Source organism: Pseudorca crassidens, chromosome 6 (assembly GCF_039906515.1).
Source record: "Pseudorca crassidens isolate mPseCra1 chromosome 6, mPseCra1.hap1, whole genome shotgun sequence".
In the NCBI taxonomy this organism is placed as follows: Eukaryota; Metazoa; Chordata; class Mammalia; order Artiodactyla; family Delphinidae; genus Pseudorca; species Pseudorca crassidens.
In genome coordinates this window covers 46,918,936-46,940,598 of record NC_090301.1, presented here as the reverse complement: position 1 = coordinate 46,940,598, position 21,663 = coordinate 46,918,936, and the positions used below count along the sequence as shown (strand labels likewise).

Below are 21,663 nucleotides of genomic sequence, written 5' to 3'. Positions count from 1 at the left end.
GAGCTGCATGAGCTGCTTGTAAATTTTGGGGAATAATCCTTTGTCAGTTACTTCATTTGCAAATATTTTCTCCCATTCTGAGGGTTGTCTTTTGGTCTTGTTTATGCTTTCCTTTGCTGTGAAAAAGCTTTTAAGTTTCATTAGGTCCCATTTATTTTTGTTTTTATTTCCATTTCTCTAGGAGGTGGGTCAAAAAGGACCTTGCTGTGATTTATGTCATGGAGTGTTCTGCCTATGTTTTCCTCTTAAGAGTTTGATAGTGTCTGGCCTTACATTTAGGTCTTTAATCCATTTTGAGTTTATTTTTGTGTATGGTGTTAGGGAGTGTTCTAATTTCATTCTTTTACATGTAGCTGTCCAGTTTTCCCAGCACCACTTATTGAAGAGGTTGTCTATCTCCATTGTATATTCTTGCCTCCTTTATCAGAGATAAGGTGACCATATGTGCGTGGCTTTATCTCTGGGCTTTCTATCCTGTTCCATTGATCTATCTTTCTGTTTCTGTGCCAGTACCATACTATCCTGATTACTGTAGCTTTGTAGTATAGTCTGAAGTCAGGGAGCCTGAATCCTCCAGCTCTGATACTCTTTCTCAAGATTGCTTTGGCTATTGGGGGTCTTTTGTGTTTCCATACAAATTGTGAAATTTTTTGTTCTAGTTCTGTGAAAAATGCCATTGATAGTTTGATAGGGATTGCATTGAATCTGTAGATTGCTTTGGGTAGTAGAGTCATTTTCACAATGTTGACTCTTCCAATCCAAAAACATGGTATATCTCTCCATTTGTTGGTATCATCTTTAATTTCTTTCATCAGTGTCTTATAGTTTTCTGCATACAGGTCTTTTGTTTACTTAGGTAGGCTTATTCCTAGGTATTTTGTTGCAGTGGTAAATGGGAGTGTTTCCTTAATTTCTCTTTCAGATTTTTCATCATCAGTGTATAGGAATGCAGGAGATTTCTGTGCATTAATTTTGTATCCTGCTACTTTACCAAATTCATTGATTAGCTCTAGTAGTTTTCTGGTAGCATCTTTGGGATTCTCTATGTATAGTATCATGTCATCTGCAAACAGTGACAGTTTTACTTCCTCCTTTCCAATTTGTATTCCTTTCATTTCTTTTTCTTCTCTGGTTGCTGTGGCTTGAACTTCCAAAACTATGTTGAATAATAGTAGTGAGAGTGGGCAACCTTGTCTTGTTCCTGATCTTAGTGGAAATGCTTTCAGTTTTTCACCATTGAGAACGATGTTGGCTGTGGGTTTGTCATATATGGCCTTTATTATGTTGAGGTAAGTTCCCTCTATGCCTACTTTCTGGAGGGTTTTTATCATAAATCGGTGTGGAATTTTGTTGAAAGCTTTCTCTGCATCTACTGAGATGATCATATGGTTTTTCTCCTTCAGTTTGTTAATATGGTTTATCACATTGATTGATTTGCATATATTGAAGAATCCTTGCATTCCTGGGATAAACCCCACTTGATCATGGTGTGTTATCCTTTTAATGTGCTGTTGTATTCTGTTTGCTAGTATTTTGTTGAGGATTTTTGCATCTATGTTTATCAGTGATATTGGCCTGTAGTTTTCTTTCTTTGTGACATCCTTGTCTGGTTTTGGTATCAGGGTGATGGTGGCCTCGCAGAATGAGTTTGGGAGTGTTCCTCCCTCTGCTATATTTTGGAAGAGTTTGAGAAGAACAGGTGTTAACTCTTCTATGATGTTTGATAGAATTCCCCTGTGAAGCCATCTGGTCCTGGGCTTTTGTTTGTTGGAAGATTTTTAATCAGAGTCTCAATTTCAGTGCTTGTGATTGGTCTGTTTATATTTTCTATTTCTTCCTGATTCAGTCTCAGAAGGTTGTGCTTTTCTAAGAATTTGTCCATTTCTTCCAGGTTGTCCATTTTATTGGCATATAATTAGTTGCGTGCATTAATCTCTCATGATCCTTTGTATTTCTGCAGTGTCAGTTGTTACTTCTCCTTTTCATTTCTAATTCTGTTGATTTGAGTCTTCTCCCTTTTTTCCTTGATGAGTCTGGCTAATGGTTTATCAATTTTGTTTATCTTCTTAAAGAACCAGCTTTTAGTTTTATTGATCTTTGCTATCGTTTCCTTCATTTCTTTTTCATTTATTTATGATATGATCTTTATGATTTCTTTCCTTCTGTTAACTTTGGGTTTTTTTGTTCTTTCTGTACTTGCTTTAGGTGTAAGGTTAGGTTGTTTATTTGAGATTTTTCTTGTTTCTTGAGGTAGGATTGTATTGCTATAAACTTCTCTCTTAGACCTGCTTTTGCTCCATCCCATAGGTTTTCGGTCATCATGTTTTTATTGTCATTTGTTTCTAGGTATGTTTTGATTTCCTCTTTGATTTCTTCCGTGATCTCTTGGTTATTTAATAATGTATTGTTTAGCCTCCATGTGTTTATATTTTTTACAGATTTTTTCCTGTAATTGATATCTAGTCTCATAGCATTGTGGTCAGAAAAGATACTTGATACAATTTCAATTTTCTTAAATTTACCAAGGCTTGATTTGTGACCCAAGATATGATCTATCCTGGAGAATGTCCCATGAGCACTTGAGAAGAAAGTGTATTCTGTTGTTTTTGGATAGAATGTCCTATAAATATCAATAATTCCATCTTGTTTAATATATCATTTAAAGCTTGTGTTTCCTTATTTATTTTCATTTTGGATGATCTATCCATTAGTGAAAGTGGGGTGTTAAAGTCCCCTACTATGATTGTGTTACTGTCAATTTCCCCTTTTATAGCTGTTAGTATTTGCCTTATATATTGAGGTGCTGCTATGTTGGGTGCATAAATATTTACAATTGTTATATCTTCTTCCTGGATTGATCCCTTGATCATTATGCAGTGTCCTTCTTTGTCTCTGGTAATAGTCTTTGTTTTAAAGTCTATTTTGTCTGATATGAGAATTGTGACTCCAGCTTTCTTTAGATTTCCATTTGCATGGAATATCTTTTTCCATCCCCTCACTTTCAGTCTGTATGTGTCCCTAGGTCTGAAATGGGTCTCTTCTAGACAGCATACATATGGGTCTTGTTTTTGTATCCATTCAGCCAGTCTGTGTCATTTGGTTGGAGCATTTAATCCATTTACATTTAAGGTAATTATTGATGTGTATGTTCCTATTACCATATTAATTGTTTTAGGTTTGTTATTGTAGGTCTTTTCCTCTCTTGTGTTTCCTGCCTAGAGAAGTTCCTTTAGCATTTGTTGTAAAGTTGGTTTGTTGGTGGTGAATTCTCTTAGGTTTTAATTTCTCTGTCGCATCTGAATGAGATCCTTGCTGGGTAGAGTAATCTTGGTTGTAGGTGTTTCCCTTTCATCACTTTAAATACTTCCTGCCAGTCCCTTCTGCCTTGCAGAGTTTCTGCTGAAAGCTCAGCTGTTAACCTTATGGGGATTCCCTTGTATGTTATTTGTTGTTTTTCCCTTGCTGCATTTAATATTTTTTCTGTGTATTAATTTTTTGATAGTTTGATTAATATGTCTCTTGGCGCATTTCTCCTTGGATTTATCCTGTATGGGACTCTCTGTGCTTCCTGGACTTTATTGACTATTTTCTTTCCTATATTAGGGAAGTTTTCAACCATAATCTCTTCAAATATTTTCTCAGTCCCTTTCGTTTTCTCTTCTTCTGGGACCCCTGTAATTCGAATGTTGGTGCATTTATTGTTGTCCCAGAGGTCTCTGAGACTGTCCTCAATTCTTTTCATTCTTTTTTCTTTATTCTTCTCTGTGGTAGTTATTTCCACTATTTTATCTTCCAAGTCACTTATCCATTCTTCTGCCTCAGTTATTCTGCTATTGATTCCTTCTAGAGAATTTTTAATTTCATTTATATTGTGTTGTTCATCACTGTTTGTTTGCTCTTTAGTTCTTCTAGGTCCTTGTTAAACGTTTCTTGTATTTTCTCCATTCTACTTCCAAGATTTTGAATCATCTTTACTGTCATTACTCTGTATTCTTTTTCAGGTAGACTGCCTATTTCCTCTTCATTTGTTTGGTCTGGTGGGTTTTAACCTTGCTCCTTCATCTGCTGTGTATTTCTCTGTCTTCTCCTTTTGCTTATATTACTGTGTTTGGGGTCTCCTTTTCACAGGCTGCAGGTTTGTAGTTCCCATTGTTTTTGGTGTCTTCCCCCCGTGGGTAAGGTTGGTTCAGTGGGTTGTGTAGGCTTCCTGGTGGAGGGGACTGGTGCCTGTGTTCTGGTGGATGAGGCTGGATCTTGTCTTTCTGGTGGGCAAGACTGCGTCCGGTGGTGTGTTATGGGGTGTCTGTGAACTTATTATGATTTTAGGCAGCATCTCTGCTAATGGGTGTAGTTGTGTTTCTGTCTGGCTAGTTGTTTGGCATGGGGAGTTCAGCACTGGAGCTTGCTGGTCATTGAGTGGAGCTGGGTCTTAGCGTTAAGATGGAGATCTCTGGGAGAGCGCTTGCTGATTGATATTACATGAGGCTGGGCCAGGAGGTCTCTGGTGGACCAATGTCCTGAGCTTGGCTCTCCCACCTCAGAGGCTCAGGCCTGACACCTGGACAGATCACCAAGACCCTGTTAGCTACACGGCCAGGTACGTGGGCAGTTTCTTGCCTTTTGGGAAGTCTGAGGTCTTCTGCCAGCATTCAGTAGGTGTTCTGTACGAGTTGTTACATACATGTAGATGTATTTTTGATGTATTTGTGGGGAGGAAGGTGATCTCCACATCTTACTTAACTCCTCCGCCATCTTGAACGTCCCCTGGCAATTATTTTTTTTTAACTTCTATTTATTCCACTCTTTTTAAAATCACCTCAGACAATATGTAATTTTTATGGTTTCCCTTGAGTCAAATTTTTGGTCCATATCGTTTGGGGAGTAGTCAGAAATTAGAGTAATAAGCATATAGATGTTATGGTTAGATAGGCTTTTTTTTTCTTTTTTTTCCTAACTTGCTGTAGCTGATGCTTTTGATACCCCAGCCAGATGACCCTGTCTTCTGTTACAAGCCTATGTTTCCTACTGCGACTCTGCCTAAGGGCATTCCCTGGTCCAGGATGCAGACTTGGCCCTCACAAGGGGCAAGCTCTCAACCAATGACAGATAAAGAACACATAACGCATACACACCTGTTCATTAACACATCCTGTGTTGGCTTCCTTCTTCTGTGTTACTCCTCCATTCCCTCAGTGGTGGGTGCTTCCTCCATATTGTTATTTCAGGGTTTGCTTCTTGAGGAAGCCAATCTAAGATACCTGCCAAAGTTTTCCAGTTGTAAGTTACAGGATGCTTTCAAAATAAAAACATCACAAGAATGGTACCAATATATACACTATTGCAAATGAAGCTCATGGTGCATTGGAGGGTTTTTATGAACAACACTCATTAGATTCAGTGGGAAGGAGTCATAATGTGCTGTGCCCTTCAGCGTTCCTCTACCCCCTGCTTTTGAGATTATTCATTAAACATTTCAATTGTCCTGAGAATGCTGCTAACATTTTCAAAGTTCTAGAGCTGTGCTGACAAATGGGAATGTTCTGCTCTGCCCCGTCTGGTAGCTGCTGAGTCACATGTGGCTGTTGAGCTCTTGACACATAACCAGTGCACTGAGAAACTGTATTGCTCATTTCATTTAAATTTAAATTGCTGCATGCGCTTCTGGCTACTCTACTGGATTGTACAGTTCTAGAGCTCTACGAGTATGAAAATTCTTTGTGAAAGTTTCCTCCTCATTGTTTTTCAGACTCTTTTTTCTTTCTTCTTTGAGTTGGCCTTATCCCAAATGGTGGGATGCTGATTTCATCAGTTTCAGCTGCATTCACGATGTGAAGCCACCGACTGTATAGAACTGAGGGGTGGAGTTAAGAAAGCCAGCTGGCTTTATAAATAGTTTGATAGAAGAGATTATAATTACTTACAGATTACATAGTACTTTTTACAGTGCATTACTGACCAGTGCAACTAGTCTACAGAATATGTATGGCATTATTTTGCTTACCTTATGGTTAGAGTTTCAGGACGTTTGCAAAGGTTAATGGTGGCAGCGATAATAAGGATTCCTTTCGATGGCCTCCAAGGCGCTATGCTATTTCCATCTCTCTCTGACCTCCAGGCTTCTTTCTTTCTTACACATGCCAAGATCACTTCCGATTTGGGAGCTTTATGCTGGTTTCTTCTGCCTGGAAGGCTCTTCTCTGAGGTCTCTGCATGGATGGCACCTTCTCATTTGGCCACTGCTCAAATGTCTCCCCCTCAAAGAGGCAGCCTTCCTGTTGGTTTTGTAGGTTTTTAAAAACATTGAATTAGATTCCAGTGACCTTAAATCAGAGGACTCAGAATTTGATCTTTAGGCTCATACTGATTTGTCAATGTTACATAAGTATAGCATTTATTTATGATATATTATATACTTTAAAAATCCTTAAGTAGAATCCAGTATCTATTTGATATTAAAATGGGTAACCCTGGGTGAAATAGAGGAGCTAGATATTTTAGGCCTATATTAGTCTGTTGTTAATACACAACTACAGTTTGTGTTTTACATATGATTTTAATGAACTGTCTTGTTTTTAGGTTTTGAAGGCAATGAACTGACTCCTCTTGCAGCAATATGTGTGAAAATATATTCTGGAGGAAAAGAATTAAAGGTGGATGGCTCTATTCAAATTTCTCTCCCACTTCTACGTACAAATGGTATAAGTGCAGGGGATCACATACCTGCCTGGACATTTGATATGAACACAGGTATGTGAGCTAGGTGAAAAGGTTCTCAATATTTTAGAAATATGTTTCTATATTTTTATTTAAAAATTTCATCTTTATTGAGGTATAATTGACAAACTTTCTATATTTTATACACAATATTAAATTTTAATATGCATTATTTAAAACATTAAAATATTTATATTTGAATGTTTTATCTTTAGTAGAGTACTAAATCAGTAATATTATAATTTTAAGCACTTTGTTAATGACGAAAAGTGACCCTACTTTGATTAATATAATACAATTGTGGGGAAAAGGATATCACTGTTACATTTTAAGATAGCATTATTTACTCACATTCCCATGTTTTTATATTTTGAGCATAAATAAAATTTTTAAAATTATTTCTGCTCTTATGAGTTTATTTTTGTTTTGATAGGAAATATGAAGTTATATATAAAAGCTTGGCTAAAGCAATTGATAAATATATGCTAATTTCATGAAAATAACACTGTTTTTTATATGTATGTGTGTGTATATATGTATGTGTATTATATTTATAGAGAGAGAGAGAGAGGGAGAGAGAGAGAGAGTAGAGAGATTATTCTCCAAAAAAAAATCTTTCGTACCAATTTTGTTCCCTGAGTTTAGCCTCCTAAATAGCAGCTGGATGCACTTTTTTCCCTTCTGCTTCTCTCGGTTTTCTTGTGTTTCCATGTAAATAAGGTGGGAATCTTTACCAAAAAACAAAAATAAGAAAAGATGATCAGTCCAAAACTGGGTCCAGGGGTAGAACTGTCTTGGGTTAAGTCATGTTACACAACCTAGACAGTTTTGCAGGACTTGATTTCTTTCTCATCTGTTTCCTGTGTTAATACCTTTCTGGAATAGGATTTCCCTTCTGAGTATCAAGAAGGCTGTAGGTGCTCTCACTTTATACTACCCAGGTTAAAGTCCAACGGAAAGAGAAATTCTTTTCCTAGTAGCTATTACCTAAGCCCTTGGATTCACTGCATTTGTAGAATGGGGTTTGCATGCCCATCTTGGAACCAATCTTTGTGGTCCGCAAATAGATTGCACAAATTTACTTAGGCTTAAGTCATGTGTTGGAACTGGGATTGGAGCCCTAAACTAGTCATGTGGACTGAGAATAGGGAGCAGTAGATCCTCAAAGGAGATTTGGAATGAGGTTTCACTGTAACTGGAAGGGTAGGTAGTGAGGCACAAACACACACATGTTCACTATAGAAGATAAAAACATGGATATATTATTGTTTAAGAAAGACTGGAAACTATATAAGTAACAATGGTAGTTGTAAGGGACAAACTCTTCTTCTCTCAACTCTATTCTACACTCAAAACTTCACTTCTGGTCACCAAATGTGAGGGTGTTTTTTCTGTACCAAGCAGGACTCTTAACACGAGCTAATAAGTGTCCTAAAATTTCATTCAATTTAGACACTCTCTACCTGGAGTTAGTGTCAGATCCTACAGGTTAAGGGCTCGGTCCTGCAGCCCCCAACTCAAGAGGCCAGTTGCAAGTCCAGCTTGTCACCCATGCTTCTGCCCAGCTGGCTATAAATTGGAGGTTCCCATGACCCTCTCCTCGAGTTTGATAACTTGCTAGAACAGCACACAGGAAGACAGTTTACCAACTAGATTATCAGTTTGTTATAGAAGGGTACGACTTGGTAATAGCCAGATGGAGGAGCTGCACAGGGCAGGGTATGGGAGAAGGGGCCTGGAGCTTCAGTGCTCTCTCCTCTGGGTGCTCCACCCTCCCAGCACCTCCACGTGTTCACCAACTCTGCTCTCTAAACCCTGGAGTTCAGGGATTTTTATGGAGGCCTTATTATGTAGGCATGCTTGATTAAATCGTTGAACACTGGTGATTGAGTTCAAGCTCCAGCCCCTCTTCCTCCTCTACAGGGGTGCGTAGGGGTGGGGATGAAAGGTCCAACTCTCTGATCACGTGGTTGGCTCCTCTGGCAACCAGCCTCCTATCCACAGGGACTTTCCAAAATTCATCTCATTAACATAAACTCAGGTGTCATTGAAAGCAGCTTGTTACGAACAACAAAAGACACTCTTCACCTTTTTGGACCTTATCACATAGGAAATTCCGAGGTTTTAGGAGCTCTGTGCCAGGACTGGGGATTAAAACCACATATATATTTCTTATTATAAATCACAATGTCACAGTGGTATACTACTGTTAAACATTGGATTAAGAGCTCTAAGACCTGGATTCTGGTCCATTTACCAGCAGTGTGATTTTGAACAAATCACTTAATTTATTCCGGCCTCAATTTCCTGATTTGTTGAATGAGAGAATTGTTTTAAGACACTTTAAAGAAGAATATCTGCTTTGAGTTCTGCTTTCTGATTGTTTCTCCTGAAAAAGGCTTTTGTCTCTAATGTACCTTCCAGTGGCACAATTTTTGAATTAATTTGTCACATATGTAATGCTTAGTTTTAATGTGACTATTTAAAAAGCAGTAGGTTGACTTATTCTGATAATTCCAAGTTTGTCTACCTTATTAAAAACTGTTTTACATGTTATAGATATACATCATTACAAGGAATCAATAAACCAAATACAACTATACACCAAACTTATAAATAGCTTTGTTATGCTGGACTTCATAAAAGATACTGGCTTTACTGAATGCTTTTTTCTGTGGATAACATTTAATTGAATCCAAATAGCATTTTTTAAAGTTTTAAAAAATTGAGCTCTAAAAGAGCTATGCCAGCAGTACTAGAACAAAACAGTATTTAATAAATAATAAGGCCATAAAACATAGACTATAAGTGTTTAATCAGAATCCCAGAATAGGTAACAACCACCTGTTGATAAATGTGGATTTAATTACTCACATTCTTATTAAGACATATCTCAATATGCACAATGTAGACATTATTTGGAGTCATGATTTCCCTAAATAGATCTATATCCTTAGTTTATTAGTATTGATTTTATTTCCTTTAGTCTTAACAAATCAAATTATTCTATTTAATATATTATAATATGTACTGTATTATGATGTAATATATATATTATCCCATGATAATATATTGCCACAGTTTTCATAATCTTTGAAAAAGTCTTGCAAAGTATTCTATACATGACTATCAGCAAACTCCTATCAGCATTAAAGATATATAAACTAATTGATTAGTATTTTTTACTTGCCTTCCTTTGTAGGTGCTTGGGTAAATCATGGCCGGGGAATGGTCAAGGAATATAACAATCATTTAATTTGGACATACGAGGCACCTCATTTGGGCTACTGGATAGCAGCTCCACTTCCAGGAACTAGAGGTATGGTAAAAATGAAACAGAGAGTAAATTTTAAAAAGTCCAAATAGTCATGCTGAAATTGATATTAGGAGATTCCTATTTTATTCTGAGCATTGCCACTTACTGTATGACACTGGAAAAAGCTTTTAGTCTCTTGATCTCAGCTTTATTTTATTTTTTCCATGTGTATCAAGAAAGATTAAATTCCATGAACTCGAAGGTCCTTTATAGCTGTAATATCTGATGAATCTGAAGTATGAAGTGTATTCAAATCAAGAATTTCCTTAGTTTACTTTTTATGAATAAATTCTACCCAGATCAGTTAGAGTTTTTGGTTGCAAAAAACAGGAATAGATTTTAGATAATTAAAAAAATGTGTTAGGATATAGGGGGTTTGCAGGATCCTAGGGAAAGCTGAAGAAGCAGATTATAAAAGGCAGGAATCTTAGAGGGCCTAGTTAGCAGACCTACTTGACTGTCTTTAGAAGACTGCTGCTTCATAACAGCTGATACTAACCCTTTGCAGTCCTTTCCTCATACTGGTCCTGATCTTTCTAGAGATGTGGAATTTAGATGGGCCCAGACTTAGGTCATGAGCATTCTCCTTGGTGGGGCTGTGGTGGGGAGGAGGAGGGGCTGTTGAATAATAGTGTCCCCAGACTGTTTCCGAGATAAGACAAGTGATAGCTCAAATGGAGAGTGGCCTGACATATGCACAGAAGGTGGACAAAAACCAAGAGCTATCTGCTAGGAATGGCCTATTCATATTCTAGGAGAAATAAGTATTTCATTTTTCCTAGATTTAACATGGTATCAAATTATCTATTTACTTTGTACTTAAACACAACTCAAGATGTAGGATTTCTATCTCGAAATACTCAAACATTGCATGTTTCATCCATTAATTCATCTTAAAAAAAGAAATACTCTAACCTACTGTAGTGTAGACTGGTTGCATCATGGACCTGCTACCACTTTCTAGGGCATCTGGGTGTTCACTGGTATAAATTCTTGGCTTTCCCTGCTGCCAGCTCTGCTAAGTCAACTTTCCAGCAGTCAGCATCTTGTTGCTCTTGTCTCTTATCTCAGTCTGCCTTAACCTATGGGTTTTTGTCTATTTATAAAAACAAAACATCATCAAAAAGTCTACAAACAATAAATGCTGGAGAGGGTGTGGAGAAAAGGGAACCCTCTTGCACTGTTGGTGGGAATGTAAATTGATACAGCCACTATGGAGAACAGTATGGAGGTTCCTTAAAAAACTAAAAATAGAACTACCATACGACCCAGCAATCCCACTACTGGGCATATACCCTGAGAAAACCATAATTCAAAAAGAGTCATGTAGCACAATGTTCACTGCAGCTCTATTTACAATAGCCAGGACATGGAAGCAACCTAAGTGTCCACTGACAGATGAATGGATAAAGAAGATGTGGCACATATATACAATGGAATATTACTCAGCCATAAAAAGAAACAAAATTGAGTTATTTGTAGCAAGGCAGATGGACCTAGAGTCTGTCATACAGAGTGAAGTCAGTCAGAAAGAGAAAAACAAATACTGTATGCTAACACACATATATGGAATCTAAAAAAAAAAAAAGGTTCTGAATGCAGACGTAGAGAATGGACTTGAGGACACAGGGAGGGGGAAGGGTAAGCTGTGACAAAGCGAGAGAGAGGCATGGACATATATACGCTACCAAACGTAAGGTAGATAGCTAGTGGGAAGCAGCTGCATAGCACAGGGAGATCAGCTCGGTTCTTTGTGACCACCTAGAGGGGTGGGATAGGGAGGGTGGGAGGGAGATGCAAGAGGGAGGGGATATGGGGATATATGGATACATATAGATGATTCACTTTGTTATACAGCAGAAACTAACACAGCATTGTAAAGCAAGTGTACTCCAAGATGAAAAAAATAAAATAATATAAAAAAAACAAAACAAAGCTTTCAGTGTCATTTTAGTAAAGTTTAGGGAAAGTGTGAAAGCCGAATGCGTATGTCATTCCTTCATCTTTAATCATGTGTCAGAGAAAATTCTTTTGGTTTATCTAGTGTCTTGGTTCCCAGCTGAAAGGCAGCTGCAACCTGGCTATTTCATGCTGTTCAGGAATAGTCCCAGTGCACACCCTGATCCAGGATGTGGATGATATTTTACATACATTTCTCTGTAGCAGTTTATCTGCTAACTTTGTTAGCAATTTATCTGCTAACTTTGTTAGGCTTTGATTTTTTTCTGCAATTTTAAAAATAGTTTGATATTTTCATTTTACATTTGACAACCTTTGAATTTTAAACCATGCAAGGTAACAAGACTTTTTTTCATTGAAGCTAAAATTTAGTATTTCAATAGAAGAAATATGAGCTATTAATATTAACCATTACGATCAAGAGGATGTTCTGTTTTTGTTTGAACTTAGTGCTTATGAGATTTATTCAGAAACCAGAGGGTGATTACTTTTGTTTTTCATGGTGCAAAATATCATGCAATCTTGCCAGCTATCTGACCATATCCAATTCTAGATTTGCAACTATAAAATGATGAAAAGATGAAAAAGAACAATATTTAATACTTCAGCTAAATCCAAGTTCTTTCATTTCTAATAAAAATGACCTAAGGGGCACTTGAGTTTTATAGAGAAGTGTGCTTTCCACTGAAAATATACCTGAAGCAACCAATCTATACAAGATGACTATGAATTCTAAAAGCTGAAATAATTTTCTAAAATAGGTGGAAGTTTTGTTTTAGCTTGTATGTCAGGAATGATTTTGTGTGAATCAGAGTACTAACACAGAAGTGTGGGATTCCCATTCAGTTTGAATTAGATACCTTCTAGTGATGGTTTTGAAAAATCCATATGAGAAATATGGATAACTTGATAACTTGACTGTAGTTCTGGCTTTGACAGTAATTAACAGGGTAAGCTTGAAATAGGTACTTACCCATCTGAGTATTCGTTTTCTCTTTTCTAAATTGCGGGAGTTGGATATGAGGATCACTAATGTCCCTAAACATTTTAGGATGCGAGTGTTACAGTAAACTCAAAATTGGTCCTATGATGGGCCAGTTAGCGTCTGGTGTGCTAGAGCTACTTTAGTTATAATTTGGTTAATAATATACTAAATCTGTTTTTAAAGTAAATCTTAATATTTTTTCAAGGAATTCTAGAAATCTGTTTAAGTGCAAGAAATTAAAATCAATTGGTTTTTCACAGATTGCTACAGGTAAGTAGGTGGCTGAGTATAGAATTTATTAAACAAGTACCATTACTTTTTTTAAATATGCATTTTCAGGTATATTTGAATGAAAATATATTGTAATTTTCTACCTTTCTAACCCCTTTTGGGCATGCGCATATACACCCAGTGCGCCCACACACACATGCAGATGTATGCTTTTTTGCTATTGTCATACATATAAGATTTGGGACAAATGCAACAATGTCAGCCTCTTAATTCCAAAAGTGAGTTCTGTTGGAATTCTGTGGAGTGAAAATTGTTAGCATTACTCTATTGTGGAAATATATATTCAATATTCTTTTGGAGAAGAAGTTGAATTTCACCCAGTGAATAGCCGAACTTTGTTGCAGCTCTGGTTCCTGAATAAGAATCTGTAGGTAGAATTGTTACTCTTATCTCTTTTTTGTTTGAAGAAATTTCATATTGTGCGATGCTGTGCTTGGTTGCCTATTCAATATGATAAACATTTTATTATCAGTTACCATATAGGAAAGCATGGTCAATACTGAAGTGCCTGTTCTTCTATAACCTTGATGTTTCATTTAACAACAGTGGTATAATATAGCTAACACTTACTGAGTGCTTATCACATGCTAAGCACTGTCGTAAATATTTATACGTATTGACCCATTTAATCTTCGTAACAACCCACGTGGGTGAGGTATGACAGTTATGGACTGAGACACAAGTAAATGAAGCCTGCCCAATACCTCACAGGAAGAAAGGGTGAGGCCAGGATTCCAGTTCAGGCATTCTGGCTCTAAAGTCTGAATGCATAACCACAACACTGCTTCTCCAAATCCTTTAATATTACTATTACTTTAATCAACTTAGATGATGCAAAAGTTAAAGGATCTAAAGGCCTCATGATCCTTAGTCTTTCCAGTGTCCTTGGTGAAGCTGAAAGCGTCACGCTGGACATCTTCTCATGGTCAAGATGACCAGAAAATCGGGTGTCTCATCACCTTGAATACATATTAAAATCCAGTTGATACTGATCTGTGGAGTTGTTGTTATATACATTTTTGAGCAAAATTGGGTCTTAGTGACGTTGAAACATTACCTCAAGATAAGTTGCATTTATTTTCATGCAGAATATTCATAGCCTGCCCTGATCATCCCAGTGCTTAGTCTGCTTTTACCGCAGTTAAGCTAATTACAACAGCACTGTATATGTGTGCTCATTGTATATATGTGCTCATGAAGAAGAATAATGGCTCACCTGTGCCGCTGCTGGGCTTAGCTTGCTGGGATCATAGCGTCATCTTGTTCTGGAGTCCAGCCTGCAATTAAAAGTTGCAACTTTTAATTCTTCAGGTCCCCCAGTTTTTGCATTCTCTTTGGTCCTTTTCATCCCTGCTTACTTTGGCAAATTCTTTTTGGATTTATCTTTAAAATTTCTTTTTTAATCAAATGCAGCTAATCATAGTCAACACTCACTACATTCTATCTCAAAACCTCTTTGCACAAAGCTCTCGTTAGAAATATTTTCTCCCAGTTTATTCCAGCAAATATTTTGCTACCACATGGCTTGGGCCACCATTTTTATTGCCTCCTGCAACAGTTTCCTCACTGCCTGGCTTGGAAGCCAGTGTCACACATTTTAGGTTTTGTCATAGCAGCACTTCAGCATCTCGCTGCCACTGTCTGCAATACTCAGCCATAAGTAACAAATAAACCTGTTATCTCAGCAGCTAACGATAGCAAACACTTGTTTGTTGCTTTCACTTCATGACTGTTGGGCTTGGCTTGGTTCAGCTCAACATTTTTTCTCGTTCCAGAACCTAGGTTGAAGGAATAGCAAAACTTTGGGATATACTATTCACATAATAGAGGGCCTTAGCAAGAGGACAGGCCATTCAGGCGGCCTCATTTAAGATGCTCACATTTCACTGGGCAGAGCAAGTCAATTGATTAAGCCCAAAGAGGGTAGGGAAAGTAATCTCCACCCACAAAGAAGCCTGCCATGGGAGGGGAGCAAATAAATACAACTGTGTATACACATATTTAGTCTGCCTTGCCCAAGATAGGACATTGAAAATTTGACCTAAAATAATATATTTTCTCTTTGTTTATTTTGAACCATTTAGGGTCAGGTATAAATGGAGATTCAAAGGACATAACTGCCTACCACACAGTGTTTCTTTCAGCCATATTAGGAGGAACAATAGTTATTGTCATTGGATTTTTTGCTGTACTTCTTTGTTATTGCAGGTAAGAACAGTATTAATGTGTATGAACACAGAAACTATCAGACTATAGTATCATGTCAGTTCTGTGTATTACAATGTTAGTAGAAATCAATGGTTTGATCTTTAAAATATGTAGATTAAAATAAAAATGGATATATTCTTAGAGTAGCATTGCATATATTAATAAACATATTATGAGACGATTTTTTTAAATGAAACCTTCTAGATAAGTTTTAAACATTTCTTTGCCTTCTCTTCTACTCTAGGGATAAGTGTGGTACTCCACAGAAAAGAGAAAGAAATATCACTAAACTTGAGGTCCTCAAGAGAGACCAGACAACTTCAACAACTCACATAAATCACATCAGTTCAGTCAAAGTTGCATTAAAAACCGAGGACAAGTCACAGTTATTCAGTGCCAAAAGCTCCTCGTACAACCCTCAGAAAAAGGAACCATCAAAGGTAGAAGCAGAAGAAAGAGTTTCCATGGTAAAAACTCGGGACAGTTTAAAAATCTACAATGAAGATGTTTCATTTCTGTCAGTCAATCAAAATAATTACTCAAGAAACCCAGCTCAGTCTTTGGAGCCCAATGTAGGGTCCAAACAACCTAAACATATTAACAACAATATATCTTCATCTCTAGGTGATGCTCAAGAGGAAAAGAGGTATCTCACAGGTAGTGAAGATGTGTATGGGCATTCTCACATTCCAGAACAGCTTATGCATATCTACAGCCAGCCCATTGCCATCCTTCAGACATCTGACCTCTTCTCCACTCCAGAGCAGTTACATACTGCTAAGTCAGCTACTTTGCCAAGAAAGGGACAGTTAGTCTATGGCCAATTGATGGAACCAGTAAATAGAGAGAACTTTACGCAGACATTGCCCAAAATGCCAGTGCATTCTCATGTACAGCCACCAGATGCCAGGGAAGAGAATATCCCACTCGAAGGTCAACAGAGCTTGCCATCCCAAACTGCAGATTGGAGCCGGTATTCAAACAGCCTACTAGAATCTGTTTCTGTTCCTGGAACACTAAATGAAGCTGTTGTAATGACTCCCTTTTCATCAGAGCTTCAAGGAATTTCAGAACAGACCCTCCTAGAACTGTCCAAAGGAAAGCCCTCCCCCCATCCCAGAGCCTGGTTTGTGTCTCTTGATGGAAAGCCAGTCGCACAAGTGAGGCATTCCTTCATAGACCTGAAAAAGGGCAAGAGAGCCCAGAGCAACGACACGAGTCTGGACTCTGGGGTAGACATGAATGAGCACCACTCAAGTAGAAAACTGGAGAGGGAAAAAACGTTCATCAAAAGTATGCATCAGCCTAAGATCCTTTACTTAGAAGATTTAGACCTGAGCAGTAGTGAGAGTGGAACCACTGTCTGCTCCCCCGAGGACCCAGCTTTAAGGCACTTCCTAGATGGAGGGAGTGGAGCTATCATGGAGCACCCTGGGGAAGAGTCCCCAGGAAGAAAAAGCACCGTTGAAGATTTTGAAGCCAATATATCCCCCACTAAAAAAAGGGGAAGACCACCACTAGTCAAAAAAGATAGCAAGACTAATATCTGGAAGAAGCGAGAGGAACGCCCACTGATTCCCATCAATTAACAGCAAGAGTGGTTGTGTCTCTGCTGTCTCGTGCTGTTTATTCTTGCTTGTTGTTGTAAACTGCCGTATGAACTTCTGCAGAAGTTGAGACTGAGCAATCTCATGGTCCCTGGACATGTCTCAAGCAGAGTAAATAGTAAAATGGTAATTCAGTAGTGAGAGAAAGATACCAAGGAATGCTTTTTCTGGCCTATTCTTTTCATTTATTTTTGGGTGATGAATTTGAAGTATCCAAGAGTTCAAAATGTGAAATAGCTTCAAGATGTTAGTTATCCAAAAATGTTGCTCAGTCAGCAAGTTGAGTCCTGACTCTGAAGAATAACAGTGAAAAGTGTACTCCTAAAGTTGCTTCCAAAAATGTTCCTTCTGCTTTGATGACCAACCCTGTGAAATGTTTAGAAATGAAACTGTATTCTTCAGGCATCATATTCTTGTGAAATGTTACTATTATGTTCTCCACTGCCTATACTTGAAAATAACTTGATAAATATTCTGGATTGATGTTATTCTAGAGTTCAAAGGCCAAACCTCATTTTCTTTCTTTTTTTAAACAGCATGTGTATTGTTATCAACCCAAAAGTAAATTCCATACTCACATAAGATGGGCAAGAAGCTACTTGGTTGTTAGAGAGGGAAATGCCAGCTCTTTGGTTGTTTTTGGATACAACGTCACAGAATAAAAAGGTGTTGTTAGTTTATTTAGAAATCTGAGAAATGAATGCCCTGATACTGAATTTTTATTTAAAAATTTCTTACCCCCTTCCCCATCACCAAAAGTGAAGTGAGCTTAGCTGTCAAGGAAAACTTTTTACCAATCTAAAAAAAAAAAAAAAACCCAAACATTCCTCCCCCTCCCCAATTTTTAGTTTAAGACTCACTGATACATGTAGGCTAAAATCAGTTTTAAGGTATTTCTTCTATTTAAAAAAATTTAGTCACTTAAACACTATTAAACTTGATTTAAAAAATCAATGAATTGAAAGTTTCTTATGAACACTCAAAATTAAAATATATGGAGCTAAAGGAAGTAAATATTTCAATATTTTCTGAAATGTCAAGCAGAAAAAAAAATGCCATTTCCCTGAGAGAGACTCAAAAATACCTTCATGATAGTAGGTGTATATCCAGATCTTTTTCTTCAGTTGACATTCATAAAAAATGTTTGGGAAAAACAGTTTCAATTTCATGGGAAAAGTAAAAGATTTTTCTTAAATCACTTAAATGCTTTAAGTTATATAACATTTTTTCCAAGTTTGGAAGTCATATATTCATATTCTTTTCATCATAGCAAAGAATTCAGTGTGAACACATTCAACAGCTCTTTTTAATTATGTGTTTTCAACTCCAAATTATCATTCCTATGTCCTAAAAATGAAGCTCTTTGTTAATTAAAATCAGCTCATCCCATTTTTCTTAATTTCCATAAAGACAGATGTCTGAAGCAGCTTCCCCTTTCCCCTGGGGAAAAAATGAAACTAAACTGCTTTATTTCTCATGCCCTACTAATTAACTTGGAAGCAACATAGAGACCCAAGGCACATAAACAAGTTGAAAGAACTAAAATTAGCCACATTAGCTTCAGTCAAATTATATAGATATACAACAAAAGGCAACAGCTTTTTCCCCAAGACAGTAGACTTCAGCCAGTTTTTTCCTGCAACCATTTCTGAAGCATCTAACATGTCAGATATAACACTCCTACCTTTCTGTATTAACCCGAAGAATTTAAGACCTAGGCAGAAGTTTGCTATATTCTACCCCAATCCATGAAACAGATAAATGTTTTGGATAATACCTAGATTTACTTTTTTTGGGGGAGGGGGGAGTGATAAGGTCCAAAATTAGAAGCGGCTTCTTATTGGTTTACACAGAAAGATGTAGCAAAAGCGGCATAAATGAAAATGATTTGGAAAAGGTTAAGGAGTTAGTGCTCTGCTGAAGTGCCTTTGATATAGACTTGCTTTATTAGAAGGATATGATAACATCTTTCTTAAATGTGCATTTTCTTTCTGTTAGCCAAATTAAACAGATGTGCCGTTTTTATTAATTAAAAATATAGACCTCGTGTTTCACGTTGGAACAATGAATTTTGCATGCCAGTGACATCTCTTTGTGTGTTTAATTATTTTTTGAATCCAGTTTATATTGATACATTGTTTATGTTGGAATGAAGTTAGAAACTATATAGTAATATATTGCACTTCAATATTTTAAGTGTATATTTTCCCCACCCTTAAAAATGTTTAATCTCTTATCTTGGTAATGGAATACACACATTGATATAAGGGTATACCATTCAGGTATGCCACTTACTCATTCTTGTGTAAAGGAAATGAGAAGATGTATCCCCAAGGGCTTTTCTAGAAATACTGTTTTTGGTTTCAGAATAAAGTCTTATTTTTTTATACACTGCACATTCTGTTCTCAATTGGGAAGTATAGGCAATTTATCTTTTCTAATGATCCAAACAAAATGTGAGTACACAGATTTCCTGTTAAAAAGCTGAAGCCATCTACTTTTTCTTAACCCAAGTGATAATAAACCTGCAATATTCACAACTTTCTTAAAATTTTTAAATTGAAAACCAACAGTTTTTTGCAAATGAAAACCTTGAGAATTTTGGTCACAAATGTTAACATCTGTGGATCCTTTATATATACTTTGGATATATCTTAAAGGCAAAATTATCCCTTAATTAACTGATGGGTTCATTTACTAAAGCACAGCTATATGTATTTTTGAATACATATTATGCTCTTGAATTTATAAAATCCATTTTTATGACATTAATGCAGTTGTATAGGGATTACGCCCTTTTATAATACACAGTATAGCACGAAGGTCACCAGTATTGAGGAATAAAAGCACTTCTTTGCTTTGGCAGTCATTTTCAGATCACTTTCTATGTGTTTGAATCCTCTGGTATCAATACATAGTATAGAGTTTTAGGGGTCTGTGGGTCAAATTGTGTCCCTCAAAACTTCCCAGGAAGGTGAAGCTCAAAGTTACGTATTCATTTATAGGGAATGAAGTACTCATTTCTCCATGTACTAGAGTTGTAAAGAATTTGACTATGTTAATTTCCATCTCAGACCTAGAGTTGACATTTTGCTCTCTTGTTTCCAAGTGTTTCTATCTTTTGTATTTTTTCATCAGAGGAATCTCACATTTCAGTGTACTTAGTGCCATTACTAGGATATTTACTGCTGAAAACTGTTAACAATCTGAAGATTTGAAAAATGTTAAACATAGTTCAGTAAAGATAATAAAATAAATCTAAAAATGTACTTGATGCATTGTTTTATTTTGGGTAAACTATGAAACATTCCTTCCCAAACTGTTGTTTAATATAGCGGATATTCAATTATTTTTTCTTTATTACACTCCCTATAGTAAAATAAACATATTTGAATACCCTTTGTTTATATAATGAACTTGATTTCTCTTTGTATTTCACGTTCTCCAAGGTTCACATTTTTACTACTAAAGCTGAGTATAGACATTATTTTTCCATTCAATGAGAATACTTTTCAAGATAATCTGATAGATATTTAGGTAGTTGCAGTTTTATATTCTAAAGGAGAAATGATACAATACACCCTCCCACAGCCCCTGCAAAAAAATTTCTTTTGACTTTAAACCAAAGACTAAATGATGACACAAAGGCTGTTTACACTTAGAGAGTTAGATCTCCTTCAAGACGCTTTCTGCTCAGTTAATTGAACAATGCCCAAGTTCATGCAGTCTGTATTTTGGGGCTTTAGATCTTTTAGAATGATTATCCTGACTTCATGTTTTTAGACATTTTGTACAACTTAAATAAATATGGTACTAGAAATACCTGTGGTCAGTTCTAATGGGAATTGGGCTCTGAATCTACTCACAAACACAGTGGAGATTATGACCCTCAACACTGGTGTTGAAATAGACACTTCCGCTTGGATCCCCAAGTGCAAGCCAGGCTATGGCCACCTTTTTCAGGGCCTGGTCTCCATCTAGGAGAGTGTGGAGTCTTAATAGAAATGATGTAGCCCCTGGAAGAATCATGCAGGACCCAACCTCACATGGAATTGGTTGTAACAGAAAAGAGATTTCATAAATCACAATCAGAAATTTAGCTTCCAAACAGACTGAAGTTCATGAACTGTTCATCACATTCTCAAGGGAAATTAATATGGGAAGACGGATATGTAGGAACTACAGGAAAAAAAGTGAATGGAGTTAGTAGGTATTTTTAAAAGTTTATCAAAAGTCTTCACTCATCAGTTCTTGATAATTGTGACAGCTAATCAGGGACCCTTCCTTTGAACTACATGCTGGAAAAATGTTAAACTATATGGTAGTGTTGCTTTATCTAGACTTCATAAAATCATCTTTTGGCCTTTTTATAGGTGGATTTCTTTATCATAAGCTACAGTGAGATAGCTTGATTCCAACAGTAAGCTCTCTCTAAATAAATGGAGTTAATTTCTTTTGCAAAATCAGCCCTATTATCTTAGATTTGGATATGTTTTCTCCATCAAAATAAATACTTTTTGGGCTTCCCTGGTGGCGCAGTGGTTAAGAATCCGCCTGCCAATGCAGGGGACACAGGTTCGAGC

General features: G+C 36.8%; 1 protein-coding gene across 1 annotated transcript in view; it reads left to right on the top strand.

The window, feature by feature from the left end:
• The window catches only part of FAM171B (family with sequence similarity 171 member B), a 65,745-nt gene extending 45,396 nt beyond the window's left edge, over window positions 1-20,349 (top strand). Inside the window, exons 5-8 of the mRNA XM_067741267.1 lie at window positions 6,577-6,747; window positions 9,917-10,033; window positions 15,350-15,473; window positions 15,718-20,349. Coding sequence (XP_067597368.1) covers window positions 6,577-6,747; window positions 9,917-10,033; window positions 15,350-15,473; window positions 15,718-17,062 — 1,757 coding nt within the window. The 3' untranslated portion in view covers window positions 17,063-20,349. The remainder of the gene's footprint in view (window positions 1-6,576; window positions 6,748-9,916; window positions 10,034-15,349; window positions 15,474-15,717) is intronic.
• The last annotated feature ends 1,314 nt before the right edge of the window (window positions 20,350-21,663 follow it).